General features: G+C 38.5%; 1 protein-coding gene across 11 annotated transcripts in view; it reads left to right on the top strand.

Moving 5' to 3' along the window:
* Positions 1-15,880, top strand: part of SLC8A1 (solute carrier family 8 member A1) — a 390,660-nt gene extending 374,780 nt beyond the window's left edge. For 10 of the 11 annotated variants that reach the window (XM_010364156.2, XM_010364151.2, XM_030921332.1 and 7 more), the window contains one exon: positions 12,319-15,880. In XM_010364156.2, coding sequence (XP_010362458.1) covers positions 12,319-12,695 — 377 coding nt within the window. In that variant the 3' untranslated portion in view covers positions 12,696-15,880. Of the gene's footprint in view, positions 1-5,042; positions 5,330-12,318 lie in introns of those variants that run through there. The other variant, XM_030921336.1, reaches the window with a different exon arrangement.
* Positions 15,881-18,863: the final 2,983 nt, after the last annotated feature.

Raw genomic sequence — 18,863 nt, 5'->3', positions numbered from 1 at the left:
AACAAAATGAATTTAAGCCCATTGGTATTTTTAGAAAAAAGAACAAATAAAACGGTAACTCAGTTTAAAAGGCAAAGCTTACATGTGGCCATAAAAAATTTTAATATCTGTTTGGGGTAGTGCATATTATAGATATGAAATCATGCTGCTTGGCATTTATGCACAGTGCCAGCTGGAATCCCATCACTGCTCCTCGGCACACAGACCTCACATCCTGCCTTTTCTCAGGAATGAAACATAAGCTCTGTATTACTTGTTTATACTCTGCTTCATTCCAGAAAAGGATTTCAATCCATCAGATGCTTTGCTTTGTTCACCCATCTTTTCTAGCACATGATCTAAAAACACTAACTCCGTTAGTGCCCATATTTGATAACCTTTTTCAGCTAAGCATCTACAAATCCTGTATTTTGTGCTCAAGGAGAAAACAGCTTATTTTGGTTGTATTAGTTACAATCAAGAAATTATGTGTCATGTTTGTTTTTTCTCCCTGGCTTGCTCCCCACCCCATCCTGCCTCTCTGGAGCCCAGGGGACTTTTTGGCATAGTCCTCCGTAAATTATAAGCTATTATTAGGTTATCATTGTAAAAAAAATCCTGGGTCAAGAAAACAAGTAGGCTTGCTGCAGCTCCAGACTAAAATGATCCCATTGGGGTCCACAGATGGGCCCACCAGAGGATTTATCATAGCCTGTGATTCCTGAGTTATAGTTGCAAAACAACAGCTAACCACAACTATGCCAAGTGAGCATGAAAATGTCCTTCTGTGAAGGATTCTATGTATGATGAGTCTTCAGATGGTTGAAATATGGCAAATCAGAACACCAAAACTAACCCACTTGTCACATTAGAGGACTGCAGTTCTGGTCGCTTGAGGGGAACCAGCACTTAGTATGAGGCTGCACTGGAAGTCTCTGGAGGTGCTTCCTGCCCTTTAGTCTGCGCTTTGGGGAGAAATGGGGCAAACCACTTAGAAGAACCTGACAATAATTTCTACTATGTCAAGTATTCTTATCCTGAGAGTAAAGATTAAGTTCTTTCATCTATAGCTTCTATAACTGAACTGAGTCTACAGTGGAATACTAGTGACAAGAAATATTCACAATGAAACACTGTATTTTGATAATGCCAATAGCTAACTCGGAAGCCCAAACTGAGTCTCTGAAAGCAATGTGGCATTCTTGATCATCAAATTTTCAAGTGGTTTTTCCTCTACACCATTCATAAAGGCATTTAAAAAGAGATAAATACCATTTTAAAAAATTAAAACAAAGGAAGCAGTATGAGCCAGTGGCAAAGCATAGGCTTTCAAGCCATTCTGCATGTCTTTTCATTCATTCTCAGATACTTAAAGAGCCCCCGCTATGTACTGGCCAGTGTTGGGCATGGCAGAGGTAGGGATAAACAAGACAGATGACATCATCTTACTCCCATGGAGTAAGACTGGTACTTATAAACAGATGATAAACTTTCAGGTAGCACAGAAGGTGAACATTGTTAAGAAGAAAATAAAGCAAGATCATGGAGCCACAGAATAGAGAGTGTTTATGTGGGGGAGGGGGTATTTTAATTGGGGGCTTTGACTTTTTACACCACTAATCTCTAACAAATCATACTTCAGACCTCTAATCTGTGTTTCCCCCACCCCAAGATTTACTCAGGCAGGTCTAGTCTCAGAAACTGAAAAGTTATTTTCTTTCCACTTCAAAAAATGGCTTTGAATTATTTTTTCTTCTTACTCCGGCACCTGGTACTCTCATATGAGCCCCCCTACCAATTCTGTTCTCAACAGATGGTACCCCACTGCCCTGGATTCTTCTCCCACAGACCCTCCATTCTAAATATTCTCCCCCCATTCTAAATATTCTGGATTAGTGGATTAGTGATGACTTTGGAATATTCAACAAATGATCGCAGTAAGATCCCAATGGTTAATGATGGTTTCAGGAAGGCAGACCCCTTGCATTTAACACACACAAAAAAATGCTTTAATAGTAACTACCTTTGTATAGCTTCATCATTTTAAAAGTATGTTTTTATAATTTATCTCTTTGATACTCACAGCAGCCCTGAGAGTTACTCAGCGTAGATGTATTATCATGTTCAGAGTATGGGGTTGTTACCTGGCAAGTTAATGAAGAAGCCTGGAAATGCACTGGCAGCATGAGGACCTGAACACCAGAAATTACAAGATGTGGGTTCTAATCCCACCTCGTACCCTCCTTCTTCTGACCCCTAAGGAGCTTCTATTTCCTCCTCTGACAAAATGAAACTAAGGGTAACTGTTCCCACCCATCTTCCTCCTCAGAATTGTCAGGCATGCCAGATAGTATAACATTCATGGACGTGCTCTGGAAATTATAAGAATCTATAAAAATAAGAGATACTTAACAAAAGATATTTGTTAAGTATCCACAAGAAGCTGTCCTACATCCCTGGGAGAGAGACAAAGGAGAAGATTTTGAGAAATCAGGCTAATGGCATATTCTTAGCAGCTTAGGTAGAGCTCTATGCCTTATTTTCTGGGTTTTTTTTTTTTTTTTTTTTTTTTTTTTTTTGCATTACAAATTACATATCTAGTAAGAGCCCAAGTGCAAATTATGAAAGACGGGCATTGCAGCCCCTTCCCAAACATCTCAAGGATATGAATCTCTTAACAAGCTTGTAAACAGTATTTGTCAGGTTAAGTGAATATGCAAAGCAATTTTGTGGGTGGAAGTCACCGAAACATACTGTTAGTAAATAAAATATAAGGTATTTGTAGCACAAAATACAAAATTGAGAGGATTTTGGTGCTACTCTGCAGTTCTTCAATGCTTAACAGGAATAGATGGGAAAAAATGAAGACAGAAACACATCATCTCTCCTTCACAGCTGGTGCTGGGCAAACTTTCATAGTGGGTGAAGTTGCGTTTTAGGATTCTTGTTCCATATTGTGAACTGTCCTAGGCACCCTCCTGACGCTGGATCCCAGGTCAGATCCTGATGTCAAGGTTTTCTCCTCCCCTTCCATTCCACTCCTTCCTCCTCCCTGCTACACCCTTTGAGATGCACCTGTTCTGTGTGTAGTATGTAGGATGCTTTTCATCCAAGGATTTGTCTAATGTAATTATGACTGCTGAATTAACCAAAAGGACCAGGAAAAAGCTGAAATTCAACCATTCACTCCTTCCCAGATAGACTCTGTATTTATATATCTATTTTAAACCTGTATTTATTAGCTTTTAATAGCACAAGCAATAAACAATACATGCTCTTTGTAAGTAAAATAGAAAATGTTAATAAGCAAACAAGAAAAAGAAATCCTGCCATTTCACCACCATCTACATTCAGCCATTTGCACCTTTAAAATTGTGAAATCCTGGGACATTTAAATACACTGCACAAAAAATGTGTATACAGATATATAGCAAATATTTACCCATACTATGCACTGATAGTAGGCATAGTTATATAATCTGCTTTCTCACTTAGCAGTGTGTCATGAATGTTTTTGTTAGTGTACTTTAACAGTTGCACAATATCATGTTATATCAAGTTGCAAATTATTTTTTCTAAAATGACAGACAATTGTTTCTAATTTTTCTCTAACATAGAACCTCTGCTGCAATCCCTGATATAAATTTGTGTGCTTGTAAAATCGCTTCTAGAGCCTCAGAAGTAGAGAATTGCTGGGCCAAATAGTTTGTAGACTTTTCAGGCTTTTAATAGGTATATATGCTTTTTTGTATCCTATGACTAATCTGTAGGAATGGGTTAATGGAGGAAATTTTACACCAAATCACAGCAAGGTGGAAGGCAAAATGAGTGAATTATCAGAAATTTTCAGAACCCATTCAAGTCTCACCTGTCCTCAACTGTTACCTGCTGCCTCCTTTGCTAGATTGAGGTTGCATGCAGTGGCCTACTTTTAATAGTGTTAATATTTTTGTGAACTGATAATACACAAAGCAACCCCTTCAAAAAATGTCTCTGTGGAATGAGTAACTGGGTAGATATCCATTGGGGAAAGGCACATGTCTTCAGCATATTGTCTAGATCCATACACTTAGAATCACACCAGTATAATCCAGCTGACAACGAAGTTTCCTTGTAACTCATTAAGGCTACCTGCCTGTGAGAATGGTTTCTATTTTCTTTATATTTCTCTTCAACTTAGACTACAGTTTCTCTATCTGATCCTTCTCAGCTAGCTCTAGCAAAACAGGAAAACCTATGTCTTTACTATCTCTAAAATAAGAGAGAAGAGAATTTGAGGAGATTTGGATAGGAGATGGATGTTCCCAAAATAGAACAAAGCATAGAAGACAGAACTAGGCTTCAAATGCAAGGAGGATTAGCCGAAAGAGGGAGATGATTAGGAAGGGAGGAGTCAGAGGCACCGATCAGTGCAGGGCAGCCCTAGATTGTGTTTAAGGCAGGAAGTTAGTTTCAGTTATATCTATTTAATAACAAACCATCTGGCTTGGGAAAATGACAATTAATTCAGCTATTTGTTTTTAGCTTCAATTTGCCCTTTTTTCCTTTTCAAAATTAGCCAAATGTTGCTTAACTAAATCTTATGATTTTTTTTTTTTTTTGCCCTCACAGACTTTGCATTATTAAAATAAGGGTTATTATGAAAGTAATAGAATCATGGCTCAAAACTGAAAATATCAAAAACTTGATGCTATTTTAAAAGCAGGTTCATTCCAGCCCATTTTAAAGTACTATAAAGACAGCCTAAATGTAATGCCAGGAGAAGCCAAGAATTTAAGGAATCAAAAAAAATTATTCATCATTTGGAAGCCAAATGAGGATTCTTTTTACATGAACCAGTGAAGTGAGTGTGTGTATCTTGAGTGTCAGAGTGTAATTTTCTTTATCAGAGAATTATCTCCATTAATGGTATTAAAGAATAAGGAGTCTTTCATGAAAATAGCTCCTTCTTAATCTGTTTCTGATCCATATTTGCTAAAGGAGTCAGCCTGATGTTTCTCTATGGAATAATTGTATTTATTTTCTTTCACACGATCAGCTGCTTTACCATTGTGTATTCACAGTTGGAGTTGAACATGATGAAGCTTCTTGATCTTTTCCTTGGACTCTGTCCGTTGTCAAATGTATCAGATATCTAGACCTTGTCAACACCCCTTGGATCCTCTCTTGGACACCTGTGAACATCACACTGAAAAATAATCCTATTCTAGGTGTGTGTAGTAGTGTGCTATCATTTTCTTTGAGAACATGACTTGAATTACAGTTTGGAAAGCAGATCAAATCGTGCTGCACTGCTGGTTTGTATCCTTTCACTTCTCTGTTTTGTGATCCCTGAAAAATAAACCTCCATTTTTTCTCTCCTTTAATTAGAATAAGTTTCTTTCTTTGAACTTAAAATATAGCAGGGTATCAGATACAAAGTAGGAAAACTAAGCCCACAAAGTACAAACATTCCTGTTAACATGTAAAAAATGAAAAATAGCTAATTTGTTCAATAACAAAAATGGTTACTTTAAAAACAAATCTACGTGTCACTCATTCCATACATCATTGCCTCAGTTAATCCAAGGGAGGCATCATTGTCCTCCTTACAGGGACAGAGAAACCAGGGCTGGGAGTGGTCAGTTAGTGGAGCTCAATCTGGTTGGGGAAGCTTTGATAAATACCAACGCTCCAGTCATATCTCTGGCCGATTAAGCAGAAACTCAAGGTGGAGCTAATAAGTTCGTGTTTTCAAAAGTTATCCTGCTGACTCTCATTTGTAGCTGGGGACAAAAGTGACTAGAAGCAGGTGCCCTGATCCTGCCAATATAGGTCCTCTTGAACTTTTTACTTATCTCTGTTTCCTTCTCTTCTAAAAGTAGGTCATGTCACTATCTCCATTTCTTCTTTACCCTCTTCAAGGACAATTTTTATGGGCAGAAGTTTTCAGTATGTTTCCTTTTTTCAACTCCTCATCTACCTGGTTATTAATCAATCATACATCAGCAATTCCCTTACCTCTTGAACTTCACTTGGAAGCCAAGTGATTCTTTTCACATGAAACAGTGAAGTGTGTGTGTGTGTGTGTGTGTGTGTGTGTGTGTGAGAGAGAGAGAGAGAGAGAGAGAGAGAGAGAGAGAGAGAGAGAGGTTTTCTATTTACTTGGGTAAATACATATCACAACCAAAGACAAAAGCTTGTTTAAGGTCTTCAGTGACAGCAGAAGAACAAGTACATAAGTAAACAATATTTCTCTTTTGATTCTAAAAGAGCAAGACAGATGAGGGTATAGAAGAAAGAAAAAAGAGAGGAATATATACACTGTTTAAGCAAAGACATCTACCTTACAGCCATTAGTAAGATTTGGGCTTTAAATCAAAAGAGCTCTAATGTCTTTTAATGACTTTGGTTGTATGAAATTTTCTAAGTAAAATAATTAAGAATTTTAAGCACTATCACCCTTCTAAATGCAAAAGATTGTCAAGTTAATAATTTTTCAAGGGTGTTATAACTCCTTGAAAGTATGGAATCATTGGCAATAGTCAGAATTCCCTACTATGTATGGATTCTCTGGGGATCTGGCTCTGTTGTATTATAAATATAGCTAATAATACTGAACGTCCATTAAGTGCCAGACCCTATTCTGTTCATGTTAACTCATTTCCTTCAAAACCCTATGAAGTAGGTAAGCTTCCAACCTGGCAAACAGAGCAGCAGAATTCAATCAATTTAGGTAGATTCTCCCTCGTTTGGCCTTTTAGGGTAGCTGGAACAGGGTTTAAAAAGAAAAATAGGAGAATAACCATATTGTGAGTGGAAGGAGCTACAATTAAGCAGCCCCAGCATCTCCAAGATGCCTACCCACATTTTATCAGCAGAATAACCAAGGTCATCCATGTTTCTAAGAGAAACCAGATTCTCCTTACTTCTGTTTAACTGCTTCCCTGAAACTCAAACATCTATTACTCGCAGGAAAACCCCCAAAACTGGGCACTTGGAGTGCTAACTCCCCTTCCCGTGTCTTACAGCTATGGTTTTCAAGCCTTGGTATAAATAAGAACAACCTAAGCTACTTGTTAAAAAGCGTATTTCTGTATCCCGTCCTCAGAGAGTCTGATTAAGTTGATCTAGCAGGGATGTCCGAGAGAGAATACAGTCATGGCTTCTTAGTTTCTGTTTCTGGTGGGGCCAGTAAAACCCATTCGTCACTGCTCTTTTCTGCTTATCACTAGAGACAAACTAAAAACCATGGCTTCAGGCTGCTAAAAACCTAAAACAGAACAAAACAGAACAACAACAACAACAAAATAAGGCAGGCTGGACAAGCTTGGGGGTGAAACCCCAAATCTACATTTTTTAAGCAAAGCTCTCCAGGCACTTCTGACTTTATTAACATTAGACACAGCCTTTGAAACATGGTCATCTCTCTGCCATCTTGGCTTCACTCATATCAATGAATGGCCAGTCAGAGTGATGTGAAGTTGATAATTTTGCCAACATTTCTTATCTAATTTTAAAAGGTAAATGACTGTGCCATGCAGTTTAATTCCATAAATATTGTCACAGTTTGATCAAAGGTAGTATCTTCAGGTCTTGAGATCTTCCTAGGATTTTCAAATACTTCATTTAAGTCATTTATTCTTCATAATAAGATAGTTGTAATCATCAGTTAATTATTGTTAAGAGTGGATATGTACAAACTCTTATCAAAAAAACACCAAAATCATACATTGCATATAAATTTAGTATTTTAGTCTATTCTGTGCACCACCCAAACAGTAAAATTAGAAAGTGTCTTAGAGATACTCTAATTAAATGAGGAAACTGGAATCTAAAAAAGTGAAGTGACTTGCCAAGAACATACAGATAGTTGGAAGAGCCTAGAGTCTCTTTGATGAGGCTTCTTCCACTACTACACCATGAAGATCTGTATGCCTTGGCTGCCTCTTTATCAGTCAATGAATACATCAAGGTGTGGTTGCTTGGAGAAGCAAGCAGACCTTCATAACCAGGATGGACTCCAATTAAAACCACTGCCAGTGTCAGTTCCTGGGCATGAAGCACTGGAGAGCTGAACAGCTGGTCTCCAAAGAACTCTAAGAGCCAAGAATAAGATGAACCATCTTGGGTGAAAGAAACCCTTGCTCCAGATAACACATTATCCGTAAGTCCATCCTGCGAGACTGTGAGAATGACCTTTTTTACAGAAGAGATGTTTAATGCTTAGCCTATAAGTAGCAATAAAGTTTGAGAAATTTAGGTAAAGAATAATTGCTGTAGGAAAGGGGGAGTATTGTCCTATTTTTACATATTGACTAGATGACTTGGACAAGGTTATAGACCATGAACTTGAGGCAGGCCTGCAAAGAACAATACGTCCTGACTTTGTGATGTGTAGTTTAATTCCAGCCATGCTCTCTCCTTGACAGTCTTCCTTCTTGATTTATAGTCATATGTATCAAGGAGACAGGACTAAAAGTCTAAAACGGTATGACTGATCTAAAATTAAATAGAATTCAAGGTGGGAGTTAATAACAAAAACTATTAAAAACCTAGCCAGAGACATATATGAAGGAAAAAATACATATGTTGTTATCAACATATTTTGTGTCAATCGCATTGGAAATCTGATCCATATATGTTTTTATCTAATGGGCCAACCTCTGAATATTAGTATATCCCCTTCAAGCCCAAGGCAGTAGTTATTTCTTGGATTTTATTTTAGGAAATGGCATTTGCCTGGTTTAACCATAGGCAGGTTACAGTCTTAGTGTTCAGGGTAAGGCTTGGCAGCACCTAACATATGGTATGTGATGTATTGCCCTATGTGTTGAGCAGCAAAGCAGCAATAAAAGGTAATTTGGGGAGAATCCATCGCACTTCATTTGGAAAACAGAGCTCTCTCTCTTGGAGCTAAGGTTAGTGGTTTGGATTTGCATGTGTTCCTGCAGTATTTTTTTTACATTGCTTTTGAATTGAAAATAAAAACAGACAAAAGGTCTGATGTCTAACCCAAGGAAATAAAACCTATGGGACACAAAGTAGCCAAAAACATGTTTTACGTATGTGACAAGCTAGTCACTTTGGCTATTAACTTTTAGGAAATTCAAAGAAATACATTTGAAAAAAGAGACATTTGAAAATAGGAACCTATTATCATTACAAGTAAGAATCTTCATGCAACATTCACATTGATAGGCTACTGATAAATGGCTTGAGGGAGAGGAAATCGCTGCATACCCAGGTATGCCCTCCATGTCAGCCTAAAGGACTGTTTCGAGTGCTTTGAGTCCCCAGACCCAGGAGTCTTTGATTTTAAACTTCCTTTCCTTCTGGTGCAGCAAAGGTGCCATCCAGAAAGCCCAGAGTTTCTGAGTACATATGGGGTACCCAGGAAGTCCAATGTGCAATGTACCAGCTGCCAGGGGAGGTAAGCAGGTGTATGCTATGGAACAGCACTAGGTCACCCGTCCCTGTAGCATACAGAGGGAATTACCACCTCTGCAACTGCCCCACCTAACATGGCCATCTGTTCACCACCAGCCAGTGCTACCAGTCATTTCAGCTTAGAATAACATCTCAGGTGTTTCTCAGCTCTAGCTGAGGTGGAAGCTGCTTTCTCCTGCCTCAGACTCTTGTTCTTTTACTTTCCTTGTTCCACTGCCTGACGTTTTTTTTTAAAAAAAAAAAAAAAGCAACTTCCTTCTTTTTTCTTTTTGAGACTGCTGCTGCCCTGTTTCTATTAACTTTTAATAATGAAGTACAAGAAACCATTAAGATTTGTCTCACTTTGCTTTTACTCACCAGTCTGTGTGATAGTTGATTGGGCTGCATGAATGTGTGATCATGAATGCACAAAGCAGCACAAATCCAGGAGTCTGGATTCATAAACTGCCCATACCTTCTTCAATCTTTGTTCTCCTGATACAGGAAAGAGCATTGGAAAGAACCTGCTTCAGAGTTTCTGAGTGAAAGGAACAGGGGCCACCTGAAATGAACTAAGAGGAAAGACAAACTTCAGGCTTCCTGGAAGGGGCAATGTGGTGTGGACTGAGAATGGGCTCTGAAATCAAACTTTGGTTTAAAGATTCACATTTTGCTAAGACCCTATCCAAGAGGCATAATGTCACAGTGTCACAGTTTCACATATCATGAAAAGGAAGTAATGACATCTAGCCCATAATGCTTGTGAGAGAGTTGAATGAGAATATACACGTCGCCTGTGTAGCACAGTGCCTAGCATGGAATAAGCAGTGTTTGCCTACTTTTTTAATTATGAAATGATAATCAGATCTGCTTTCCATCACAGGCAGAGGGCAGAATTGATGAGACAGGCCTTCAGAGCTGACCAACTCCCTTTCAGAAAGAATGTGATACTGCAGATGCAATAGCCTTTGAGTAGCCTAAAAACCTTCTTAGCCATTGTAAAGCAGGAGAATCCATGGGCTGGCCTAAATTTACATGCTGAACATATCTTCCCCACTGGAAGTTTACTGAGGAAGGACGGTGGCAATAGCATAACAACAGAGGGGAGAGACTAGTCCAGGTACCTCAGGAGGACCAGAGCAGATAACACAACACCCTGTAGTCATTTAATGCTTGCTGTTACTGGCTTTGAAAATAAGTTCAATTTGACAGTTATTAATATCTGCTATAAACCTACTGTTCAAGGTAGCTGAAAGGACTTTGTCTGATTTTCTTTTTTTTTTTTTTTTTTTTTTTTTGAGATGGAGTCTCACTCTGTTGCCCAGGCTGGAGTGCAGTAGCATGATCTTAGCTCACTGCAACCTCCACCTGCCAGGTTCAAGCAATTCTCATGCTTCAGCCTCCCAAGTATAGGATTACAGGTGTGTACCACCATGCCTGGTTATTTTATTATATTGTTTTTTTGGAATTTTTAGTATAGAGACAGGGTTTCACCATGTTGGCCAGGCTGGTCTCAAACTCCTAATCTCAAGTGATCTGCCCATCTCGGCCTCCCAAAGTACTCAGATGATAGGCATGAGCTGCTGTGCCCAGTCAGCACTTTTATGTCAGTAAGTAGGCATAATAGAGACAAGAAATTTAGTATCTTGCAAGTTCTGTTCACATGTTTAATATAGGAAGCTACTTCAGATCCTACCTCAACTTTTAAACTGATCTAGCCTGCTTGGTTTATATTGTGTTTCCAAAACAACAAAAACAGCCTCTCCTACTTTGTGTCCAAAAGCATCAAAAGCATTTTATTTACATGTAATATTTCAGCTTACCAACAGCACTCTGAAGTGAGCAGCACTATCCCCATTTAACAGGTTAGGAAATTGAGGCCCAAAGAAGTTAAGTCATCTTCCAGAGTCACAGAGTCCGCTGCGAAGGCAGGATTTGAAGTCCCCTGGCTCAAATGTGCTCTAAACCCCCGTGTTCTACCCATCAAGAAGTTTAAGTCACTGTTGTTCAACCGTCTGTAGTGGACCAAGATTCTCCTATCATCACAAAAAGATACACTCAGGATTGTTAGTAAATAAAGGGCTTTGAAAATGGTCATTGGTGCCCACAGCACAGTGAAAGGTAGAAGAACGCCATGAGAAAGTATTAGCCTTGAAGACATGAAGCAGGAGCTGTAGCCCTAACATGGTTTTTTCCTAGTTGTGATATTGCATCCACTACTTCTCATCCCTCAGCCTTGTTCCCTCACCTCATAAAATTACCATCACAATCCATGCAGTACTATAGCTGAATCTGCTTTCTTATTCTTAAGGCTCTAAGCAACCGTCAGCTACACTATTATAGTTCAGTTCTTTTCAGTTCCACTATTGGCTTGCTCTTGAATCTTGAAAAATCTCTCCTGACATCTTAACTTTCTCATCTATAAACTAGAGCTGCTGATACAGCATCTTTTAGTAATACCCTCCAGCAGCTGTTCCCAAACTTTAGTGACCTAGAATCTTTTAGGATACTGTTAAAATAGATTCCTGGGCCGCTGTCATTATGCCCAGCACACCTGAATGGCACCTTGCAATACTCAGTTTTGGAAAGGACCCCACTTGATTCTGATGTAGGTGAGCTGTGACTACTTTCAGAAAAAATGCTGCCCTGCAAGCTCAATATTACAAAGAACTGCAGTATCTGTGGATACAGAACTTGACCCAGATCACTTTCTCAGTCCGTAACACAGCCAGCACTGAACCCTTAACTCTCAATATCTAGATCCTGTTCTTTCCACCCCATGAGTCTGACTCAAAAGAACATCAAAGCCATCTCTTGGTCACTGGGTTTATATCAAGGGTTGGATCCTAGAGTACACAGCTGAAGCTTGCAGCACTCAAAAGACATCTCTAAAAGAATGAGTGTCATTGACTTTCTCTTCTTCCTCTGCAGACACATTTGCCAGCAAAGTGGCAGCCACCCAGGACCAGTATGCAGACGCCTCCATAGGTAACGTCACAGGCAGCAACGCGGTGAACGTCTTCCTGGGAATCGGTGTGGCCTGGTCCATCGCTGCCATCTACCATGCAGCCAATGGGGAACAGTTCAAAGTGTCCCCTGGCACGCTAGCTTTCTCTGTCACTCTCTTCACCATTTTTGCTTTCATCAATGTGGGGGTGCTGCTGTATCGGCGGAGGCCAGAAATCGGAGGTGAGCTGGGTGGGCCCCGGACTGCCAAGCTCCTCACATCCTGCCTCTTTGTGCTCCTATGGCTCTTGTACATTTTCTTCTCCTCCCTGGAGGCCTACTGCCACATAAAAGGCTTCTAAAGGAACTATCAGATATAGAAAATTTATATATATATATACATATATATACATAAAAATTATGTATAACGGACAGAGGAAACTGACATTTGTCATGTTCACTTACCTGCTGATGGAATCCAGCTTCAAGAGCATACTCTGTACTAGGGCCGAAGTCAAAAACCATCACCTCCCATTCCCAGGGGCATCATCATGTTGAACAAGGCATGGAGGCAGGGCCATCTTTGCAGCTCGGTCTAGAAGGGCTGCACTCTCACCAGGTTCATAAATCCTTCAGGCTTTGATTTGTTTTCTTGTTTTTGATTTTGTTTTCAGTGGGGCTGGGGAGGTAGTTAATGTTTGGCTTTATTTTTGTTATTTTGTTTTGTTTTGTTTTGTTTTGTTGGGAGAGTCAGGGTTGTTGCTTTTCTTTGTGGGAAGTGAAACCATCCAAATGTAAATGGGTTTTGGTAAAAATTTAAATCATTAATATTCTCCCTTACCTCCCCCAATCACTTTAAAACGTATTTTGGATTAAGAAAAAAATCTGGGCATGGAAGAAGAAAGAAGCATGTCTTCATTGTATTACCAAAGTTCATGCTTATCTCCGGAATGTGAGCAGAGGTGAAACTGCCTCCAAGAAGAAGCATGAGAGTGGAATGGAGCCAGGAAATCTGATGGTTCTAGATATAGTCTGGTATTTAAAGATGTGATACCCGGCACTCTCGGTTAACAGGTACAAGGAAAATGTGCCTAGATTCCCAGAAACATTCAAAATCCTTTCTTTCTTATCTCATTAGCTCTGGACTATGATTAGCAAGGTCCTTCATCTAGCATCCAGCCCAGCTAAGCCCCCAGGTGCCCTATCCCAACCCTGTTCCTTCTGTCCACCTGCCATCCCCTATGCAAACAGTAAGAATAACCCCATTCAAAAAACACATCATCATTTTCCATTTGCATTAATATGTGTCCCAGTCCCATGTTGCTGTTGCTTGGGATTGTCTGTCAGTTTTATTTTCAAAGGCATCCATGGCTTGCACAATCCTGTTCCAGCCATGACTGAACATTTGCTCCTTGTTCATATGCCTGTTCGGAAATGTTGTTGTGATAACCTGTTACACAGTGCATGGTGAAAAACAAATAAAACAAAGAGTATCTGTATATAGTAGAGTATAGTACATACTATTCTCCCATTCGGCAATGTTGATTGGACATTGAAGACATAAGTGAGTTTTCTTTTCACCTGAGTTGTTACTTTTGTGTTGTTATTGAGTTTGATTAATTACTAGGGATAAAAGCAGAAAACGGCTTATTGTTCATGGTTCCGCACATTCATTTCTGAGAAGCAATAACTGTCATGTGGGGAGAAGTTAAAGTTATTGAGAGGATAGCAGGCAAACTACAAAGACCTTAATGGAAAATTAGCCATGTGGAACACATCAGAGGCCTCTAAAAATCACCCATTAATTCAGGAAGGCCAAGGAGAAAGGCCTTATAGAGGCGTGGGTATGTTGGATGTGCCTAGGCTTTCAGAGCCACCCTTTCCACAACACCCCTCCCTGCAAAGTATTTATTTCACATCTGCACTGTCCGGCACAGATGGTAGATAGTGCTGGTTTGTTCTTTTTTTTTTTTTTTTTTTTTTTTTTTTTTTTTTTTATGTAAAAGGCTATTTTGAGCCCTGTTTCTTTCACTGTCCAGTCTAGTCCCCTTTGATTGTATCAGTAGTTCCTGAATAAGAAAGAAGCCAGGGTGACCAACGGGCCTTTAAAAGTGTGTCTCCTCTACTTATGCTGAAAGAGAAGGCAATTAAATAAGATTAGTACCTCCCAGGAGGATTGGACTGGGATGTTTTTAACCCTTTAAAAAGAATAGCTGTTTCTATGTTAAAATACCAAAGAACATGGATAAACCCAACATTCCAAAACAGTGAGTCCACTAATGAGAAAAAAAAATAGAATGACTGGTCACCTCTTGGAGGCTTCTGTGTCTATAAGGAATCCCAGGCTGGAGCCAACCCTAGCCCTCTGTATTGATTCAAAAATACTTAATAAATTAAATCTGTTGAGACTTATTTTTTCTTCTTTCACTCAGTAACCATGACCCATCATTTAATAAACATTTGGTGACTGAATGAGGAATTAAATGCTGGTTACTCACTTAATGTGCCAGGTAGCGTGATACTTTCTGGGGACTAAGCCATGAACAAAACAGTCTAGATCCCTGCCCTCAGAAGGGTTACAGTTATCCCTGCCCTCAGAAGGGTTACAGTTATCCCTGCCCTCAGAAGGGTTACAGTTAATGCGATTACTATTTTCATAAGTAAAAGTGAAGAAAGCCATATGGAAAGATTTTTATCTTGCAAGAAAAAACAATTATGAAACTCTTTTAACATAAACACACTGAAACTGTATCAAAGCAATTGTCCAAATGGTATTTATACCCAAGGTTTTCTTTAACTACGAGAGCATAAGGCATATGTTTGGAAAAGCACCCTCTTTATCCTTGACCAACTTGCAGATAAATACATCTCTCCATTTTAAACCAAGAAGGGCAATCATGTTGGTGATCCAGATCACTGAAAAGGCCCAATGTATCCCATCTTTTATCTTTGTTGGCAATAGAACTTTTCTATGGCCCATACTTTACAATTCTTTGTCATTCTAATCCATCCTTCCCATCCTTTTTTTTTTTTTTTTTTTTTTTAGAATTGCTAAATGGAAAGCTAGCCTGGAAGCACCAAGTAAATATCTTCAAGGAATATAAGTTGTTTAAACATTAGAAAAATTTTTGCACTCATTTTTTAGCTGTATTAGGAATGTCGATAATCCTGTAGCAAATTTTCACAGAGAACTTTTAAGAAATTCTTGCATTGGTCAATTTCAATTTGAAAGCTTTTTGGTTTGTTTGCTTTTAAAATTTTCATGTTCTAGCAAACTATGATTCTGGTTGTTCAGGATTATTATAGTTGTGTAAAATTATTTGTTATTTTGTGTGTATTGTGCACAGCTTTAGGGGGGAAGTGCACTAATTGTGCTGTTCCTTATAAATGGTACACATTACTGACACAGACAAATAAAGTTTCTAATTGTTTCTGATTTAATCACTAGTGATACAGCATATTCTGTATGGAATGTTTTCTCTTTTCTCATTGTCATCTACTTCATTTTTTGTTTTCATGTTTTGAAGAAATAAAAACCAAAATGGTATTATTGTGCAATTGGTATCATCATCCACAGAAAAAAGCAAACACCAAGTATTCAAACTCTTGCAAACGTCAACCCTCCGGTCATGCAATGTTCTCTTTATAATGTCCCGAGAGAACACAGTGTCAGAATATTTGTCTGTCCTACAGTGCTGAGGTAAATGTTGGACATTCCTCCATTTCACTGATTTTTTTACATTATTTAGTACCGCTCTATCTACATCCTTTCTTGCATCCAAGATCATGAGCCCATAAACAGCTATACGTCAGACAACGTTTTAGCATGCAGGGTATTACATCAAATCAGTCGATCCCAAAAAATTCCAATCCCAAAATTGATGGTAGTACAGTTTTTTCACCAAGGGAATGCTTAAGTAAATTGCTCTTTTAGTTTCATATGTTATATTCCTCTTGGTTTGCAGAACTTCTGCCTTGCGTTAATAATTTCTGTCTAAATATATGTTATTGACTTAATGTATCATATATTCAAAAGAGTATAGGAGGATGTGACATCAGAAAAGGAATAAGCATTTGTGGGGGAAAACTGTGACCTCTAAGATTTGTGTACTTATTTGAAGTCGACATTAGTATTAGTGGACTTAGTTCTTACTATAATATAATCTGTCCACATGTACAAGTAAATGCTACTTTATTCATCTGATCATCTTTAAAATTTTCTTTAGTATTCCTCATTATATTCTTATGTGGTCATATATGGTATACTTTCATGTATGAATGAAGGCACTATTTAAATATTTTATTGCATCAAACTATCAGTATGTCTCTTGAGTACCAGCCTTTGGTTTAAAACAAAATGAGCAAAACAGCAAAAAGAATAACTCAATGACCAGAGTTCCTTGACCATCTAACAACCTTTCAGAAAGATTCTGTGACTATAATTATCAATTTCTTATAAGCAAATTTTAATGGGTTCAAATTTTCTGATTCCATCCTTCAACCAGTGAGGGTTTTATAAAATTTTGCTTTTTGTTTTTCATAGCCTAACGGCACTAATTTTTTGTTGCTTTTCAAACATAAAATTGTTACAAAATATTGTTTCAGAATCCCCGCAGCAAAGATTCTGATGCATGCCTTCCCCCTGTGGCCTCACTATTAATGAAAGCTCACCACTCACATTGCATTTTCCACAGCGGTCCTGATTCATTGGTGATTCCACAGCAAAAGGTCCCTGATCCTAACCTGTCAAAAATCTGATAACTCTGTGGAAGCAATTAGAAAATTTTCTCTGGTAGATGATGATGCCCGCCATCCTCTAACAGTGGCAGAACTTCGCCTTCTCAAGAATATAAATCAGCCCCTTTAAGACTTCTTTTAATATTTTTGGGCTCAGGGTATGAAGTCTCTCTGTTGATTCTGACTTTCTGACTATGATTTTGGGCAGTTGCATCCAGAGCTAGTTCTGAGTGTAGTTTCATAACTTCAAGAACATTTGGTCATTTTATGATTGACAACATGTAATATTGGATCTCACCCTGACCTACAACTGACATTCAGCTTTTATCATTGTAATCACTTCACTTGGCCAAGGCAGTTGGTAAAACTCAGCAAAGTTAAATATCAATTCCAATCATTAAATTTTTGAGTGCATTATGCAGAAGATACAGAATCCTATTTCAGAAAAAGAGACATGCTATTGTAAGTGGAATCCTTAGATTTTGTTCAGATATACCTACAGTTTTGCTAATAGAATGCAGTTCTGCTATTCCCTTTACCTTTATGTACTTACTGCTCCTAACCATCTCGTTGTCTTCCTATCACGCAGTACATTTTGAAATGTTGGGCGGTCCTGATGGTATTACACCCACAAGGACAGCATGGGAAGGGTAAACAATTGAAATAGATATTTCATGTTGGGAGCTTAATTAGGCCATGATTAATCGTCTCTCAAAGCAGAGACTGTCTTATCTATAGAAGGAGCAACCACTGAGAGGTGGAACTCCCAAGGGAAAAAGCGCTGCAGGTTTCCAGCCCACAAAAATGGTAAGTATTTCACTTTCTTTGACTTTTTCCCTGCCTGTCAAGATGTCCACATGTACTCAGAGGCTGTCCACATTTTCAGTTTTGTCAAAGGTTCTCTGATTTAATTTCATAAGAAACATTTAAATCAGTGGTTATGTAAATTATTTATTTTGTTTTATTTTTACGAAAGAGCATTACTTTACAACCTCAAAAAGCAATACGAGTTAGTAGTTAAAATTATGACCCATATTTTTTCAGGAAGACTTGCTTGCCCAAAATTGTCTTGTCTATCTGTTATCAATGCAGTCATTCATAGCTGCTTCAGTGGTTCAAATTTTTTAGATCATGCTTCTCTAGCCTTTTTTCAAAGAGTTGAAGAGTTTTCCCCTTGGGAATAGGCAGTCTTAATCTTTCCCTAATTTCAGCCTTTGCAGTTCTTCGATGGCTACTCCCGTTATATCCAACTACCCTTAGTGATCCTCACTATTACCTCTTGGCAATAGGGAAAAGGCTTATGCTATAAAGTGATTGCTCAAGACATGTTTTTCTGAAAGTGAACTTATCATAGGAGAAATCAAATATAATGACATTCCACCCAGGTAACAGTCACTAGGACATAGTATGGAATTTTTTATAAATGAGCGGGACCAATTAAACCCTACAGTTACACACTGCCACAGTGTTGTTTATTTTATACCTCTTGAATCATATTTATTATGCTTCAGTGCCCATCGACCTAGCCTTCTATTCTATCAATATATGTAGGTGTGGATTGCGAATGAGAACCAACATTCACATCCCTGATGCTCATGAGAGTGTCTACAAAGGTGGAGCATGTAAACCTAGAAAAAACATAATATATAGCTTCCATGCCTCTAAGAAATATGAGTGGGTCAAATGCTTCTCTGTGGGTATTATTTTTCTGATATGCAAATGGTAGAAAAGTTCACATTAATAGCCAAACAGACCAAGAGAGAAATTAGCCAACTTCAATGTTAATCTGTCTA

This window comes from Rhinopithecus roxellana, chromosome 17 (assembly GCF_007565055.1).
Source record: "Rhinopithecus roxellana isolate Shanxi Qingling chromosome 17, ASM756505v1, whole genome shotgun sequence".
NCBI classification, from domain to species: domain Eukaryota; kingdom Metazoa; phylum Chordata; class Mammalia; order Primates; family Cercopithecidae; genus Rhinopithecus; species Rhinopithecus roxellana.
Note: the sequence above shows the minus strand (reverse complement) of the source record. Positions and strands in the feature narration are given on the sequence as shown.